This window comes from Lipotes vexillifer, unplaced genomic scaffold, assembly GCF_000442215.2.
Source record: "Lipotes vexillifer unplaced genomic scaffold, Lipotes_vexillifer_v1.1 scaffold1549, whole genome shotgun sequence".
In the NCBI taxonomy this organism is placed as follows: domain Eukaryota; kingdom Metazoa; phylum Chordata; class Mammalia; order Artiodactyla; family Lipotidae; genus Lipotes; species Lipotes vexillifer.
The window spans coordinates 897,124-915,405 of record NW_006771034.1 but is presented as its reverse complement, the minus strand read 5'-3'; the positions used below and the strand labels follow the sequence as shown (position 1 = coordinate 915,405).

The following is an 18,282-nucleotide window of genomic DNA, read 5'->3' as shown; positions in this document are numbered from 1 at the left end:
CCTCCTAAAGGATTTTTGGGGAAGTGCCTCGCTGAATCAAACTAGTCTTATCCCAGATGGACTGCCAGATTGATAAACTGGCAACCAGCTGGTAGGAAGATAGGCTTAGTCATGGTCTCCCTCCACCCTCACTGCCAACCAGCATCTCACCATCATCTTGGGAACAGGTGATTCCGATGTACACTTCTTTGAGCCCTGCTGGCTTAGAGAAGCATCCCTTGTGGACAACCCTGGAACCACCAGGATGTCTCCCTTGGGCTGCTCTGATGGGGAGGGGACATGAGGATGAAACTAGTGGTCAGGGGAGCCATTGACTCTGACGTTGGGGACCTAAAGCCACCGAATGCATCTAGAATCATGCGAGCAGTCCAGGACGGTGAACTTGACAGTGGACAGTGGCCTCAGCTTGAGGCCACCTGAGGTTCAGCACCCCCCCCCTATAGTGTCACTTGCTGTCCAGGGCCCTTGGCCAGTCTCTAACTCCACAAAGCTCAGCTCTCTTTTGTGTCAAACTGACAGAATGGTAACATCCACCCTCCTCCCTGCAGGCAGACCCTGGGCTCTGCAGAGCAAACCCCTCATTTACCAGCAGCTTAACCTCAGGCAGGTTACCTAACCTGTTCATGCCATGCTCCCCTGAATAAAACAGGATTAGTAATGAGGGTACCTACTCACAGGTTTGTGTGAAGGATATAACGAGGTAACACAAGGAAAAGCTTGGTGCCATGCCAGTGCTGGCACATAGTATATGCTCAATAAACACTACCTGTTTCTATGGTCCTCTTTAATATTTGTAAGCTCAGCGTCTGCCAAGGAGCGCTAAGACTGTTTGTGCACTGCTGCATGGTGAGAGGAAGAGACCCAGGTCTTCATCTTGCTACATGCTGGTTCCTGGCACAGCTACAGGGCTATGTTCTAGGCTTAGCACAGGTTCCTTTCCTGCCCCACCTCCATTCTGTACACCTTCAGTGGCATTTTCCAGAGTTACCTTTACTTACTGACTTCCTCTCTGTGTCCATTGCTTCGTATATATTATCTCAAACCCTTTTGACAACCATACAAAGCAGGGATCATTGCACCCACTTCACAGGTGAGAAACCCAGGCTCTGCAAGATTGGGGAAGCAAGTGAAGTTCACACAGGCGGTCAGTGCTGGTGATGGGGTAGAAAAGAACCTCCCGGCCCCAAAGCACTGGGCTCCCTTCTCCCCAACCCACTCGGTGGTCAAGCCTGTCCTTCTCGTGGCCTCCCCGTCAATGACAGCTCATAGAGCAAGGCTGGGGCTCAAGAACACATGGTCCCTTCTGGAGTGGAGTTGATCCTTCAACACCTATGGGGGGATGGCGGAGGGATGGAGTGGGAGGTTAAGGTTATATAAAAGCTATTATATATGGAAGGGATAAACAACAAGGTCCTACTGTATAGCACAGGGAACTATATTTAGTATCCTATGATAAACCATAATGGAAAAGAATATAAAAAAAGAATATATATATATATATACATATATAACTGAATCACTTTGCTGTACAGCAGAAATTAACACAACATTGTAAATCAGCTATACTCCAATAGAAAAACAAACCAAACGAAAAACACCCAAAATACATTGATTGGAACTTCAGCTGAAGGACTCAAAGCTGCTGGTACAAGCTGAGTCCCAGCGAGCAAGACACGAAAAGTACAAGTATTTGGGGACGTCCTGATTCAAACTGAGGTATTCATGTGGGGAGGGGGGGAGGAAAAAAATCACAACTTGCCTTTTTAGTTTTTATCTTTTTTTAATTTCTATTTGGGGGATGTGTTGTATACTGCACATACTATAATTATATGAGTACAGTAGTGCAGGCATGTAATTTCTAGATAAATAAATGTGCGTAGGTTTGGGAGCATGCTACTTATATTTGGTGTGATCAGAAGAGTTTGGAAATGACTGTCTTACTGCTCAGCAGTTCCTGGTCCACTTGGAAGCCGCTTCGCTTCGCTGAGTACATCAGGGGAAGAGATGCCAGTGGAATCTCTAAGGCATGAGAATTGAACACCGGCTTGTGTGTGTGTGTGACAGAGACAGAGAGACAGAGAGAGGGCTTTATCTCTCTTGAGGGAGGCCACTTCTGAGTATAAGAGCTTTGAATCCATAGTGCTGTGAAGATAGATATCCCTAATGGGAATTGTAGCTGTGTTCAAATTTGGGCTGAAGACAGCAATTGCACACTTCCCAGGGGTTCCTTTGAGAGCTGGTCTCTGCACCCTCTGTGTGAACACGCTTGCTTGCTCTTCTGCTGGTCATTCAGATTTCATGAGAGATTCTCATCAAAACCAACCTGGTTAACTGTACACTTGCCTAAGGGGGACGGTGGGCACGTGGTGGGTGATTTGCTAAGGCAGCGCTGGGTTTCCGGGTAAGAGAGGACACCCAAACCACAGGGCAGGAAAGAGCATCCAGCTTGCACCAGTGAGGCTGTTCCGTTCCTGACACGTACCTACAGCGGTTCTTCTGGGCTGTGGGCTCCGCATAAATTGTCTACCTGATGTTTCCACACAGAGAAAGGGACTTGGCCTGTCAAGAGCTGTGGTGTCTGACTAAGGCAAAGGAATGGAGCATGATTAGGAGAGGTGTCTGCTGATTATTTAGACCCCCAAGTGGAATCAGTCTGCCAAGTCCAGTGTCTGCAAAACTCTAGGGTCAGAAGGAGAGCTGACCGATTTTCTGGTTCTGACTCAGGTACTGACCAGTGGTGGGACCTCGGACAAGGAAATGTCTGTGGTGCCCTAAGGCAGACAGATGTCTCAGATGATTCCAGCCACATATATATAACTATATATATATATATATATATATATATATAACTAAATATTACTATATATATATATAGTTATATACAGTTATATAGTTTCAGATGCCAACTGAGACTATATAGAGTTGGATATAGAGAACACACACACATAACTTAGAAAGTATCACACAGGACAATGTCACATAGTTTATATGCCTTGTAGTTCATTTGTTATTTAAACAGATTCATCCACCTCTAGGATACAATTATTTCTTTGTTTTGAATACAATCTAGAGGGAAGCATGACAATTGGTGGGGCCTCGGACAAGGAATTGTCTGGGGTGCCCTAGGCCAGACAGATGTCTCAGATGATTCCAGCCACATATATATAACTATATATATATATATATATATATATATAACTAAATATTACTATATATATATATAGTTATATACAGTTATATAGTTTCAGATGCCAACTGAGACTATATAGAGTTGGATATAGAGAACACACACACATAACTTAGAAAGTATCACACAGGACAATGTCACATAGTTTATATGCCTTGTAGTTCATTTGTTATTTAAACAGATTCATCCACCTCTAGGATACAATTATTTCTTTGTTTTGAATACAATCTAGAGGGAAGCATGTAGGAGGTGTAGCTTTTTTTTTTTTTTTTTAACATGAAGTGATGATTGGCAGTTGAACAGAATTTCCATTGTTGGCATTTGTACTTCTTTATACGACACCACCCGCTTCGCTGTCCTAATATTTGTTTAAGGTTGTTCAATGATTGTTCCTCTCCTCTCGGACTTTGAGAGTCACAGTCATTCTGATCTTTATGAATGGCAGAGTCGATAATAATAAAACAGCAGTGTGAGTTTCTGTTCATACCCATCAATGCCTAGATCATTTCATTTTTGCCCAATGGTTCCGTGTTGCTCAGGCCGGATTGCAAAGGGCAGAGACAAGAGAGCAAACTCATAAAAGATGTGGCTATTCTTCCCCTTCCTCCTAATTCCTCCAGACCCTTGCATGTATATATATTTATATGCAGTTTCAGGGTTTACAAACTGTACACTTTCAAAGTGGGTTAATGTCAAGTTCAGCTGTGACTGTTAGCAAGGTGGATAGGGCTGCACAGATGCAGCCTGCAGATGGTGTGGAATGAGGGGCCTCATGCACGTAGTTCAAAGTGCAAACAGAAGCTGTGTAATAAAGCAGCAAACTGTGGTTGGCATTGAAACTGCTCCTGGAAAAATGGTGCCCTAACTTATGTATTTTAGTCTACATTCTCTTTTGCACGTTTTGAAGTTGTAATAAGAGATAAACATCAAAGCCTATACATGTCAAGATATTTTGTGTGTAGAAAATGGAAATTATTCCTCCCCTGGGCAATGAGAGATTTTCTGATGACCTCCCTTAAAGATTTTCTGCTTAGCCTCCCTTAAAAAACTGACCCACAACAGCCTATGACCACCAAACAGCATGCAGTATGCTCAGGGTTCTGACTTTATTTTTCCTGAATTATAGTTGATTTACAATGTTGTGTTAGTTTCAGGTGTACAGCAAAGTGATTCCATTTTGCATGTATATCTATATAGGCATTCTTTTCCAGATTATTTTCAATTATAGGTTATTACAAGATATTGAATATAGTTCCCTGTGCTATGCAGTAGGTCCTTGTTGTTTATCTATTTTATATACAGTAGTGTGTATCTGTTAATCCCAGGGTTCTGACTTTATTTTTCCTGAATTATAGTTGATTTACAATGTTGTGTTAGTTTCAGGTGTAACGCAAAGGGATTCCATTTTGCATGTATATCTATATAGGCATTCTTTTCCAGATTATTTTCAATTATAGGCTATTACAAGATATTGAATATAGTTCCCTGTGCTATGCAGTAGGTCCTTGTTGTTTATCTATTTTATATACAGTAGTGTGTATCTGTTAATCCCAGGGTTCTGACTTTTGTTTGCTCTTTTTAACATATCCCTATTCAGCAACCTGACTACTGCAATATTTTCTAGATCGGTCTTCAGGATCTACTACTAATGAAAAAAATCTGAATTCCTACACATTTTCAGAAAAACTTAAGTGCTCATCAGGACCAATATAGCTCTCAAGAAGAGGAGACAGAGGCTTGCTTTGAGGTCCCAGGATACATTTGATTTATTGCTCATATCTTATAATTTTGTTCCCTATCAGAGATCAGAAAAGGTTTATTTTAGGAGTCCTAATCTTCACAGAGGACATCCAAAAGACCAGGAGTAAAAGCCAGATGGTTGGCAGGGAAGGTAAGCAGGAGTTTTGCAAAATGTTGGAGTCACATATTTCTCCCAATGGACATGGTTTCAAGACTTAAGTTGAGTTGTTAACTTTGCATCAGTTTAGCACAGGCTGCAAGTTCACACAAAAAAGCATCAGACTTGAAATCAGCAGAGCCATTGAACAAGCCCAACTAGCCGACTGCGATTTCCATTTTGGGTGACATTTTACCTTGGGGGTCCCTAAAATGTCTGGGGGAGCCCACTGTTTAAAAAGAAGTCCATCTGAAAATAGACACAGAAGGACCACGGGCTGGTAGGGCAGTGTTGTCCACGAAAGCAGTGATCCTCAAGGAATACTAATCTTGCAGCAAAGCAAAACGAAAGCTTTACACTATTTCTTATTTCAGGGAAAAACTGAATAAAGGCTTTTTTTTTTTTTTTTTTTTTCTTAAAGCATTGACTTGTAGGGAGGTAGATTTGCATCCAGACTCAGGAAGTAGACAGGCCAGTAATTATGAAGCAAAAATAATCTGTAACTTGCGGAAATACAAGGTATGAATGTGTTCTATCTCCCAGATAGAGGGATATTATCTTGTCGTCGTATTTCAATCAAAGGTAAAAACATCTTTAGGTAAATTTAAGGAGGGCGACTTAAAAGAAAATTTCCCTCAAGAAATTCTGTAGGAAAGAATTCTCTTAAAAAAAGATGTAGGGCTTCCCTGGTGGCTCAGTGGTTGAGAGTGCCGATGCAGGGGACACAGGTTCGTGCCCCGGTCCAGGAAGATCCCACATGCCGCGGAGCGGCTGGGCCCGTGAGCCATGGCCGCTGAGCCTGCACATCTGGAGCCTGTGCTCCGCAACAGGAGAGGCCACAACAGTGAGAGGCCGTGTACCGCAAAAAAATAAATAAATTAATAAAAAGATGTAGAGCGTGGGCTGTGGGGTTTTGAGAATTCAAAAGAGTGAGGAAGAGAAAAAAGGAAACTATTTATAGTTAGTATTGATGTATCCTAATAGATACATCAATCCCGGGGCCCGGTGTGCTGGTTCATATACAAGCCACACTCCCGTCCATACAAGGCTGGCTGTTTTTCTTTCCTAACACTGTGGGAGTCAAGTGTGCTTCTGGGTTTTGACCCTGAAAATAGGTGTAACCCTGGCTCCCCTTTAACCAGCTCCCTGCTCCGCCCCCTCCCATCTCCTGCCTGTTTTGCTTTCAGTAAGTCAAGAATAAAAGGGGTGGGGGGAGGGATAAATTAGGAGCTTGGGATGAACAGATTCACACTACTATATATAAAACAGATAAACAACAAGGACCTACTGTATAGCACAGGGAACTATATTCAATACCTTGTAATAAACTATAATGGAAAAGAATCTGAAAAAGGATATATATATTCTCTATATATCATATATATATATATATATATATATATATATATATATAGTATGTATATATATAACTGAGTCACTTTGTTGTATACCTGAAACTAACACAACATTGTAAATCAATTACACTTCCAAAAAAAAAAAAAGACCTTTGCTTGAAGGCACCTTCATTTTCTTCCATAAAGAAAAAAAAAAAGAAAAAAGAAAGAAAGAAAAAAAAAGGATAAATATCACCCTCTCCCCCACCCCCAGCATCCACCTGCAACTTCCAAGAAGGACTGAAGGAGGAACTTGGAGTTTCTCTGCATGTATTTTCAAAGCGTTGTCCACATGGAAAACATAGGAGGTGAGATGTCACCTGGAAAAAGCAGGATATCTGCCTGGGAGCAGTCTGACAGGCCACAAGTCCACTGTCCTAGGCTCCTTCCCCCTAGAGACCCTGTGACATTGTTCTGGCCTATGAGATACATAAGGGGGACTTGGCAGAGAGGGGCTTCCTTCCCTGAGTAAAAAGATGGAGCTTCACAAGGAGAAGGGTTTGAAGCCCCTCATCTCCTTCCTGCCTGGACAGGTCTGAGATGCAGTCATCTCACGGTGGAACCAGAACACAGGAGCATCCCACCGTATCAGCCCTGGACCACTTACTCCCTATCCATGCCTGGCTGCTTGAGCTACCGTAGCCAAGTTTCCTGTACTGTGCAGCCAAACATAGTTCTCACTGGTAAATCCTAGCAAGAGCTTTACGCTTAGAAAATGCAGCACTTCAGTCGGCTTTTGGATTCATGGTTTACTTTTCCACCTGAGTTCCTTCTTTCCCTTCTCTGGCATTGTTCAGTGTTATCAGGAGAGTAGAGGGGGGAAGGATGGGGGAGAGAGATTAGGGAGCGAGAGATTCAGGAAACTAAGAGAGGATGAGGGGATGTCTCTCCGATGAAAAGGGAAGTCTGTGTGATCCAGGGGAGTGTCCATCTTACTCGTCCAGTAGGTCAAAAGTTACGTGAGGCTTTAAACTCCATTTCATGTTCAAGAATCACCCATAGCTCTCTGAATGCACCCCCTGATTATGTTCACAGCCTGCAAAGCTCTTAAAAGAAATGCTCCCTTTCTACCACTCTGGGGCATCATCTTATGGGGGCGGAGGTGAAAGCAGGCCAAGAAAGACACATCACTTGAGGCTTATTTTACTCAGCAAAGAGGCTGAGGCAGGGCATTGGCGGCCCCAAGGAGAAGGGACAGGGGAGCTCAAGGAACAAGAGTTTCAGAAAAAAGTGTTTTGCAAGTTTTAAGGTCTGTTTCAGGCACCAGAGCAGCTTCTGGAGAGTTCTCTGAAGAATGGGGGTTGGAAAAAACAATTTTTTTTGAGAGAATATAGGACAATGCTTGCCACATGTGAAATGGTAGGATAGCTGTTTCCCACCAGAAAATAAAATAATTAACAAAAAATAGTCGCCTCGTGTTGTTAAACTAAGAAAATTTGTGATGCATTTTATGGTACCTCTTTCTGACACGTTTAAAGATTTCCAACAGGAACTCTGTCATTCGGAGGCAAGCTTGTCTAGAACATTATTAGCCCCTTTTGCAGAACTCAAACGAGACAGAGACACAGAGATGTCTAATGACTCATCTAGGTCACTAGGAAGTTACCTGAGAAACTGAAAATTCGCTTGAGTTTCCTGTGCAGCCTCCACTCCTGCCCCCAACATGATAAGCACCCGAGGTGCCTTCGCTGCTGGGCTTTGACAAATGCATGGTCAGAAGTGTCACCAGAAGCATGGAGCCAGTAACCTGCAGAGGGTCACCGGGTGAAATGGCTTTTTCATTAAGAGGGGCCTTCAGGAGAATAAAGCGAGACCAGGACCTCAAGGAGGAGAAACTTCTGTCAAGATTCCAAAACAACACGCCTCAATTAGCCTCAATATTGAAAAGCTAAGCCCGTGGAGTTACGAAAAGAATCCTTGCTCTTCCTCTGTCCTCTTCTTGGTTACTTACAAGTAGAACAAGGGTAACATGGTGTTGCAGAGGTGGACTCCCCACACCCCACTGTGGTCCTGCCGCCCCACCTCTGCCCTGGGTGGACCCTCACCTAGAGCCCCCTTCCCTCCCTTCTTGGTTCCGACCTTCCACACCATCTCATCCCCAACCCCTGGGACTCTGTCTCCAGGGAGCCTCTCCCGGGGTCCCCCCATGGCCTCATGGCCTCTCCTTTCTGAGAGTAGACAGCTTTGACTGAGCGTCATCTTAGGAAACTGAACATTAGTAGCCATGGCTGACATTAACTGCCTATTATTTTTATGACTGTGCTGAGCACTTCACACTGGTTGCTTAGTTCCGTCCACGCAGGTACTTTAACGATAGGTCCTACTACCACCCTCGCTTTATACACGAGGAAACCAAAGCTCAAGAGAGAAACTGCTATTTGGGAAAAGCCAGAAAAATGGAAAAGGTAGAAAAGGGCATCACTGTCCTAAGTCTGTGCCTGCCCCTCATTCAGCCCCTGCGCCTTCTCTTTCTGGTCCTGGCTGCTTTTACAAACTCTTGGGCTCTGTCCTCTAGACCGATACCCGCAGGCGTTTCCCTATTAGATTCTGCACGTGCAGTGGCCCTGGAGCCTCCCTCTGCCACAGCATCACTTTCTTTCTCAGTAAAGGGGCAGATCTTTTCAGAGTACACATTTCAGATCTATTTCAAGAGAAGAGAGAAATCTCCTGGCTATGAATTTGCTTCCAAAAGCTCTTCAAATCTTCTTGCTGGTTAGATTCTGGCTCAGCTGCTCCTTCTGAAGTTACTTCTGTTCCTGGTGGCTCACTGTGCCTGCCCTTGGAGTGTGGGCAGGTGCGGGGCCTCCTGTGGCCTGTCCCCTACCCCCAAGGGGGGAGTGTGTCCTGGGAGGGTTTGGAATTACAGGGATGATCCCTGGGGAAGAGGCAGAGCTAAGGAGGTGGTGTCTTTGGGGGGACTGATTTTTGCTCTTTTAAAGCTTAAACATTTCAAAATCACCTTGTCATTTTCAAAGGTTTCTTAGCATGCAAAGGAACTAAATGGCAAAGGCTATGATTGTGAGTTTAGCTAGATTTTAACACCTTTATTTCCCCCTCAGTTTCAAAATGTGTGGGTGGTTTCAGAATGCAAAGCTGCATCTCACATGGGGGAGCTGGGGTCTGATTCTTCCATATCCAGGAGGGCACTTAGGAAAAGTACAGGTTCCTGGTGGGTCAGAGGGAATCAGATCTGCTAACACACACTGTTAAGGACTGAACTGTGTCCTCCCCAAGTTCATACTTGAAGTCCTAACTCCTAGTACTTCAGAAGGTGACTGTATTTGGAGATTGGGCTTTTACAGAGAAAATTAAGATTAAACGAGGTCCTTCGGGTGTGCTCTAATGCAATATGACTAGTGTCCTTGTAAGAAGAGGAAGTTATGACATAGGTAAATACAAAGGAAGACCGTCTGAGGACACAGAGAAGATGGCCTTCTACAAGCCAAAGAAAGAAGCCTCAGAAGAAACCGACCTCCTGACACCTTGAAACCTTCCAAAAAAACAAAACTACACCAGGATTCGCCATGAGATTTCTGACTTCCAGAATCATGGGACAATCCACTTCTGCGGCTGAAGCCACTCAGTCCATGGTACTTTGTTACGGCAGCCCTAGCAAACTAATACAGTTTTCACACAGTGTCTGATACCCAGTTAAATCGACGGCTTTCTGTGATCTTAAAACTTCAGCAGAGCCAGAAGTGCCTTCATAAATATTTCTCTGAAAAAAGTGGCAAACCGAGGCTCACAGAGAAGCACGCTTCACACGTGCAGCCTTGGATCCTGCAATTCCTTTTGAGAGATGCCTCGAGAAGACAGCGGAGAGTCAGCCCCGCCGAGATTTTTACCTGCGGTTCTAGGAACTCGGAGGCATATTAGCATTCAGGCTTTGCATAGACCACTAAGCCACTTCTAAGAACAAGGCTACCTGAGGCATTTTGCAAAAACATACGTGCCGATGCTCTTCCTCTATAAGCCTACCGCAGCTCTGAGGGCCCACACGTGGCACCCCTCCAGGAGACCCAAGTTTGGGTCCTGCAGGGACCTCACGCCGTGAACCACGTGGAATCATGCAAGGGAATTTCAACCACACCTCGTCTTCTTGCCTGAGCACATTCAGTGAGAAGCCGGTGCAGTGGGACAGAAACAGAGCAGCCTTCTCTGTGGTAGACCACACTTGTTTTGCATGCCAGGCTCTCAGACTCTCGCTTGCCTGTCACACAGAAGGGAACAATGGTTTGCTGGGAGCCACACTTCTTTTTCCCCTCCATTTCCACATGGGTATCTTGCTAAAAATGAGTTACGGGTTTCCTCCTGTGAGAATTGCATGCACTGATAAAGGACCATCCCAGGAACAAAACAAAATGTTTTCCCCGCTCGCTCGGAGCTGCAGCTGGGGAGGGCACACACGCTCTAAATTACAGGCAGTGAGAAATGACCACAGTGCTGGGAGCTGCTGATGGCCGGGCTGGGGAAACAGGGGTACCGAATCTGGGGAGAACACTTTGTTAGAGAGGAGGGCGATTCTTCTAGTATCACACTCTGAGGCACTACCCACATAGCACCAAATGCCATGACATTCTGCCACCTTTCCAGCTCAGATGAGTGATGTGGACAGCTAACACAGACAACGTAAACCCTTGGCTTTTGACAAATCACCTAGATAAAGTGAGCTGTGAAAATGGCCAAGATTTCACTTTGATTCTCTGAAATTCAATCTCAATATTATATTCTTGAGTTAGAGATTATGAGAGGCCCCGAGTTCCTTTGGAGAGGAAGGGGTGAAAAGACCTTTTCCCACAAGCCCTTCTAGGTCTTGCTTGGGGTCCTGGAGTCCGCTCCATACTGCCCCCTTGAAAGCTAACTGCCACCGGTTCGTAACCTGGGGTGGGCTGGTGACTGTCCTGGGGACACAGAGGCTGTGGGGCTGCGTTAGAGGCTGAGGTCCCTGTCTTTCCCGGCATCTGAGCAGGTCACCGGGTCCCCTCACTATCTCTGTTGTCCGACCAGGAAGGACAGAAGGCAGGCCAGCACTGCACACAGAAATCCAATCTATTACCCAGTGGAATGTTGAAAAATTTCCTGAATCTGCCTTCCTGAGTTGATAGAATAGGAAACAATCATCGTTTGGAGGGGGTATTGAAAGCAGAGTCGAAGCAGGAAGATCTTTTTTTTTTTTCTGTTATTCTACAAATATTGCTTCCTTGCTTGTTAGCGGCCTAGAGGAAATGCAGCGAGAGTCGTCCACAGCTTCTCACCAGCGGCCGGCGTTTCGGCCCATCGCCGCGAGGATGTGTGACTCATACGCATCGCATGATTCAACTTCACTAAAATGTCCTCAGCTGCCAGTAAAGAAGCACTTGAAAACCCTTTAATTTGAAGCTTTGAATCGGTTAATGACTTGCTTTCTTCTCCGTCTGAAATCCTACTGTCCCCCAACACACACACACACACACACACACACACACACACACACACACACATCTTTGTCAAGTGTTTAAATTTCAGAGACCCGGAAACATAGAAGCTCTGTGACATCCACAATAGCATTTGTTGTGACAAAGTGGCTGGCAGCCCTCTGCATTCTTCGGCTCACTTGGCTTGATGAATAAATAATGAGTCACAGATACTATTTGGGTGCGCGCGAGAGTTTGTAGCCAGAAAATTAATTATTTCCCCATCCCATCCATCCCACTCCATCCCAGCTCTGCCAAACCATCAAGCCACACTCCACAGGCACTGGTCAAAGTGCTTACCCCGGCACACGGCAATGCCTCCGTGACATTTCCATGTTATTATTTGTGTTGGTTTAGGCGCGGCCCTATATTCCCAGCAAAGATACACAGAACGCACATGCACACACACGTACTCATACACTCAGAGCTCAACCACAGCTCTGTGTATTTCAAGAGGCTGGTTGCAAAAATGCAGACAGGTATCCCACAGTAGCTGCTCCTATTAGGAAACGGGTAATCTAATGACTTCAGCTGCCACAAACGCCTGACTTAGGCAACTTTTTCATTGCTCTTGGCGAGAGAAACCTCTGTACCCTTTGCTTTCTTTCTCTCTCCAAAGAAGCCGGCTGCCTCTTTGCACTGAGGCTGCAAGGAATAACCCAGCATGGCCCCATCCTAGGGCTTTCAACCTACACGAGTCTGCCCAGCTCCCGTTCTCTCTGCCTTTTGGAGACAACTGACTTGCTACTTGGTCCCTGCTGTTTCCGCCCGGGCTGTGAGCCTACCTCTGCCTCTGCCCTACGCTGGCACCGGCCCTCCTGGCTGGCCGTGCACGAGCCCACTAAAGCCCGGGACAGGCTGGCATGTGGGGCATACTGCATGCCCAGCGCAGAACAACTCAGCCACAGTCATCCCAGGCAAGGGGCAACCGAAGAAAACCCAGAGAGCTTCCTGCAAACATTCTAATCTCTAGGATTTTAATCAGGAGCAGCCCAACTTACTTGCACTTGACAAAGTTCTCACCCACCGACTGAACCCTTCAGCAGCTTAACTAAGTATTTATGAAAACATTTCTGCAGAGTGGCCATCTGATTAAGAAGTAATCCAATAGTCTTGAAATCATATGCCCGAGTCTGAATTCCTCCTATACCAAACAGACAGGGCACCGGCAGGGGCTCTCTCTGCACCAAGTTACAACAGGCTGCCACTTCATTACCAGCAAAGCTGAGCAAAAGTAGATATGAAAAGCCCAGAGCGTACTCACCTCTCATGAAACACTGTGGGTATGAAGGAAATGACTCAAACACGCTGTCTGAAGCCATCGCTTCCTCCTGAAAAGGTACCTTCTTCTGAAGGCGGGGGATTCAATGATTTCTCTTACCTTAAGAACGAAAACCCAAGAAAGGTCACTGTTTTAACCTCACCCCCAACCATGGTTTCCTACAGCTCCTTTTCTCCCCGCTCGACGCCTCTGGGGCTCCCTGAGCGTTATGAAAAAAAAATGTACCTTTGCGAAGACAAATATTCAAATTGGTAAAGATTAAAAAAAAAAAAAAGCGGCGTCTTGGCTGTGGGTTGATGATGTTCAGAACTCTGCGAAACCCTGTGGTTTGCAGTCAGTGTGATTCGTCCTGCTTGCTGACCACTATGCCGGGCTCAGACTTCTGACACTGCCAGGCTACCCAACTTGTGGTTCTGTGGTTGTTTATGAGGCCCAAAGAAGTTTTCACACAACCCAAATTACAAATTTAACTGTTCCCCTTTCCACAGCCCATCTTAATTGGTTCTTGCCAATCATGTGACTTCAGTGATGTCAATTTTTTTTTTTTTTTTTTTACTTTCTGAGCAATGCCCTTCCTTCCCTCCACCTGCCCTCCCCCGGGCGGTGCAAGAAAATAGCCGAGTAGACTTTGCAAGAGAGAGAGAGAGAGAGAGATTGTGGAAGAAAGTGACTCAGTCTCTTATTTTATCAATGGTCTTTGCTGATTTAGTACAACTTGAGTCCTGTTGTTGTTATTTGTGGTTTTGGGAACTCCTGATTATTTTGATAAAGATTTCATTGCTGCTTATTCAATAGTAATTCAACCCTAGCATCGGGCTGCTGCTCAGACAGGATGTGGACCTCATCATTTAAGATGCTGGGCATTGGCTCAGGAGAATTCAGCCCTTGGTAAAGACGATCACGGCCTAAGTGAAACTATAAAAGGAAAAAAAAAAAACTAAAAGGAAATGTTTTGATGAGAGTCTGACCCCTAAGGGGGTCTAGCAACTTACTGGTATTTTAAAGCCTGCAAGAAGGAAAGCATTTTAATTTTGTGATCAAAAGACCATTTTAATAAAACCAAAAGTTTGTGGTTTTCTTCCTGCTAACTGGACATCTTTTCAATAAATAGATAAAATTATAGTACTCTCTTACACACACATACACACACACGTAACTTAGGAAGCTAAAGGAAAACAAAGAAAAGAGAGATTCTGTATTTTGGGTCAAAGCAGTGGCTATCTGGCAACTGTTTATTTTTTGTTCTCACCCATGAAAGATCACTGTATTGCCTTTTCAATTCAAATCAGTAGGCTAATTCATACCTCTAGGTAAAACTCAGCCCAGGACTACTGTAACTGTACTTTGAACGCATTAAGAAGACCTCACAAAAGATAGAGGAACCAGAGGCGGTGATCCTCCAGAGCAAGAGGCTGATGAAAGAGTATTATATAGCTGTACCTTAGGAAGAAGACATGCCGGCTTGGAAGTGCTAAAAATAGGCTAATTCTGCACGCGGGCCAGCCGTCCTGGGCACACATATTTATTTATTTTTCCTGCCCATTGGTTTTACCTACTAACAAATCAGATATTGATCTGAAGTTCCAAAATAAGCATCCCCTTTCCCCATTAATGACTTTATTTCTTTTGCTCTGCTCCATATACGTCATCCACGGCACTCTGTATATAGTTTCAATGCACACGGTCAAGAGAAACTATGAGACAAGAGGTTTTAAAATGCCAACCGTGGGTTCCAAGCTGGTCTGTGATAGCCGGCAAAGGCACTCTGTAAAGGCTGTACTATCAGGACAACTCCTCAGATTTTCCCTTCACTTTTTCAATTTCGTCTCCACACACCAGGGATAACACATTCAAAGGCCATGGCGCAGGGCTTTTAAAAGGAATAGACATGATTTTTACTAACTCCTGTTTTGACATAAGCAGGAATTGAAACTCGAGAGACTGCTTTCTCCCAGACTTGTGTGAAGTTAGCTTGGCAAAGGTTGACACCTTATTAATATTTAAAAGAGTAATAATGTGTGTATTTCTCTTATGAAGTTTATGAAGACCTCAATGTCACGCGTGTTGCGTAGAACTCTCAATGAAAATCCTTTGTGAAGATAATTAACAGTATGTTTCTGGGATCCCTGATAAAGTCGTGGCTAGTTAAACCCCATATCAAGTTCTTTTCTCTCTGCCACACTGAATACTGCCTGGCAGGATCCTAGGAGCTCAACGCCGTAACATGCAGCTGTCACTTCAGAGTCGGCTGAGACTTAATAACGACTTAGAAATTCGAGTGGTGATGCAGCTAACTCCTTTGGATATCTCATTTTAGGAACTCCCCAGATGATTTTAGCCTTACATGTCCAGATGCTTGAGGGGAGGGTTTGGATGTGTCAGTTAAATGCCCAAATTCTTGGCTTTCCTCTGTGGGCCTAGTTGGAGCCAAATACGTATCTTTCCCATGGGGTCTTCGTAGGACAGGTCAAGTTTAAAGATCACAGTAAGGCTGGGATTTGCTGTGGCCTCGAGGTTTGTTGTAATCATCTGGGCTGGGGTTTCCATGGGGCACCAGGGGGCAGAGTCTGAAGGCCTGCACGCCGGCCCTGAGCTGCCTTTCTCCGGGTTATCTGACATGACAACCAACAACAGAACTTGACGGCTCGCTGAAGCCACAGTTGGAGTTTTTCTGGGCATCCTCCAAGTCATGACAATAATAAAGACTCATCCAGCTGGTGGTGAACTTGGCCTTCTCTCTTCCTTAGGAGCCCAAGACGAAAGGACACGTGTGTCATCAGTGAACCGCCTAGGGGGATACTCAACTGTATCTCAGCTAGAACCGTTCGGGATTCTTTTAAGTTTGTGCACTGACCCCACACCCTCTGTCCTGCTTCCTTCAAGTGACTCAGACTCTGGGCTGCTGGCTTGGGAATTTTACCCAAGCGGCTACAGCAACTGTGGCTTTGCAAAGTAATTGGATGGCAGTTTTCATCCCTGCTCAGTTTGGCTACAGCTTCTATTAGGGGGAAAAATATGCTCAGGTGTCATTTTTAACGGTTCTATAAAAATACTAGCAAAGGTGGGAAGTTACATATTTGTGTAACCTTATAATTAATGTATAGGCTTCTGTGTGCAGTCCAATCCAATCCAGACATTCTGTTAGGCTTTTACATTCCATGATTACCGTACACTGTCTCTGAACGTGTCTATTGTTAAGAAGATTCTCTGGCCATAAAATGGAGGCAAAGAAGATCCCCCCGACCCCCAAACTGTATATAGTCTAAAATCCCAGGAGAACAAGGCTTGTAAATAATCTCTCCACAGCACACATGTCTATTATTTTCTAAATCTTTGTGTTCCAACAGAGGTGCTATCCAGAAACTTCCATGCCATGCTAATAATAACCTCAGTGATAATTTTTAAGCTGGGACATAGACGTCAGAGATTCATGGGAGGAATATAATCTGCTCTTGGCAAATCCTAGATTTTAAAACAACTGGAGAGCTCTGCAGGCCCAAACGTTAAAGGTTTTCTCTCCTGGACCCTCATGGTGGCGTCCCCAGTGGGGCACATCTGTCTTATGCACAAGTCCCTCTGGATGAAAGTACAATTCAAATGTAAGACTTTGTTTTATAGTCAAGCAAGAGTTTCAGCATTTATTTCTTAACCTTCCCTAGATGAAGATGTGTTGCTCAACGGGGAAATAGGAAAATAGGATTTTTTTAAAAAGGCATTGAAACCAACCCATCAAATGAAAGCCGTCTAATGGGTATAAAAAGCTGTTTAATGACCATTGTTTCAAATATAAGACTTTAAGTTACTTCTCTACTCCAAGAGTGGCCTGTGGACCAGCATTACTAACATTACACAGGAATTTGTTAGGAGTCAGAATCTTGGGCTCCCCCACAGGCCCACTGAACCAGAATCCAGTAGTTTTATAAGATTTTCTAGGGCATTCCTACACACATTAAACTCTGAGAAAGGTAGCTCAGAGAGAAGCCTTGAAAATGTAGGAATTTGGTAAAGAAAGAATATGATAATTTTCTACATTCTTTGAGATCACTTTTTTTCCTTGGAACTTTCTGAAAGGTCTGACTTTTCTACCTTGCTACCTTGGCATAATTTTGTAAGCCCTGGATATTTCTAGACAGCAGACACCACCAAGAGGCATGGTTCATGTCCTCCAAGATTGAGATTTCTTGGATTGTCACTCTTGGCTCAAGTGTTGGGTTCGGGTCACGTTTGTAGTCTGAGGCTTGACAGGCACACAGTGTAGGAGGCTCCCGTGCCCTCCCAATGCCAGGCCGACGGCCACATGCATGTAAACAGAAGGCTTTTTTTTCCTCCAGGGACACGAGACTCTCAGTTTTCACCTAGCTTGCAGTTTGGAAGCACATTCACCCTGAGAATTCCTCCAGCACATCACAACATTGCAGGTGGTCTTAGGAGTCCCATGATGGACTGTCTTCCTTGCCACTGGTTGCCTGCCTCTGCTTTCCAGCCATGGCCTTGCCACTGTCACACCCGTGCTCTGGTCCAGAAGAAAGGACCCAGCCTTACACTGCACCCGCTTGTGACAGCCAAACCTTCCAGAGTCTAGAGGCCCCATTTCCATAGGCACCCAGGAGTTTGGTTACTTCTTTCAGATGCATCTGGATCCTTTCAGGCCTGTCTTGGGCCAAGAATCTTGTTTGGAATAGTTTCTCCTAACAGCATTTTGGCTCTTCTGCTTCTGGTGCCATTTGAAACCAGGAGGGTGAAGCTGGAAAACTTCAACAAACCCTCCTTGAATGTTAGAATGTTCAGTATTCGAGGTTTGGTCAAAAGATGGAAAACATTTCTGGTTGGTACTGAACTTTCCAGTTCCTCCAACCTTGAGGTTAATTTTAGCATGAGATCCAGGCAGGGAAAGCTAAGGGAAATGAAGAAACTAAAATTATTCTGAGTGAGAGAAGCCAGAATTCATATTGGTTAAATGGCGGAGTCAACAATACAGTTTGTGTGGCAGAGTGAGCTGTATTCTGAGCAAAGAGCACCTGCCTCAGGAACTTTTTTTTTTTTTTTTTTTTTTTTCGGTAGTGGGGCCT

General features: G+C 44.6%; 1 protein-coding gene across 3 annotated transcripts in view; it reads right to left on the bottom strand.

Annotated features, from left to right (window-relative positions):
• The window catches only part of RUNX1 (RUNX family transcription factor 1), a 244,664-nt gene extending 230,979 nt beyond the window's left edge, over window positions 1-13,685 (bottom strand). The window contains exons 1-2 of one of the 3 annotated variants that reach the window (XM_007446483.1): window positions 13,524-13,685; window positions 13,196-13,312 (exon numbers count right to left, since the gene is read on the bottom strand). In XM_007446483.1, the coding sequence (XP_007446545.1) occupies window positions 13,196-13,253 (58 nt within the window). In that variant the 5' untranslated portion in view covers window positions 13,254-13,312; window positions 13,524-13,685. The other 2 variants (XM_007446482.1, XM_007446484.1) reach the window with 2 other exon arrangements.
• Window positions 13,686-18,282: the final 4,597 nt, after the last annotated feature.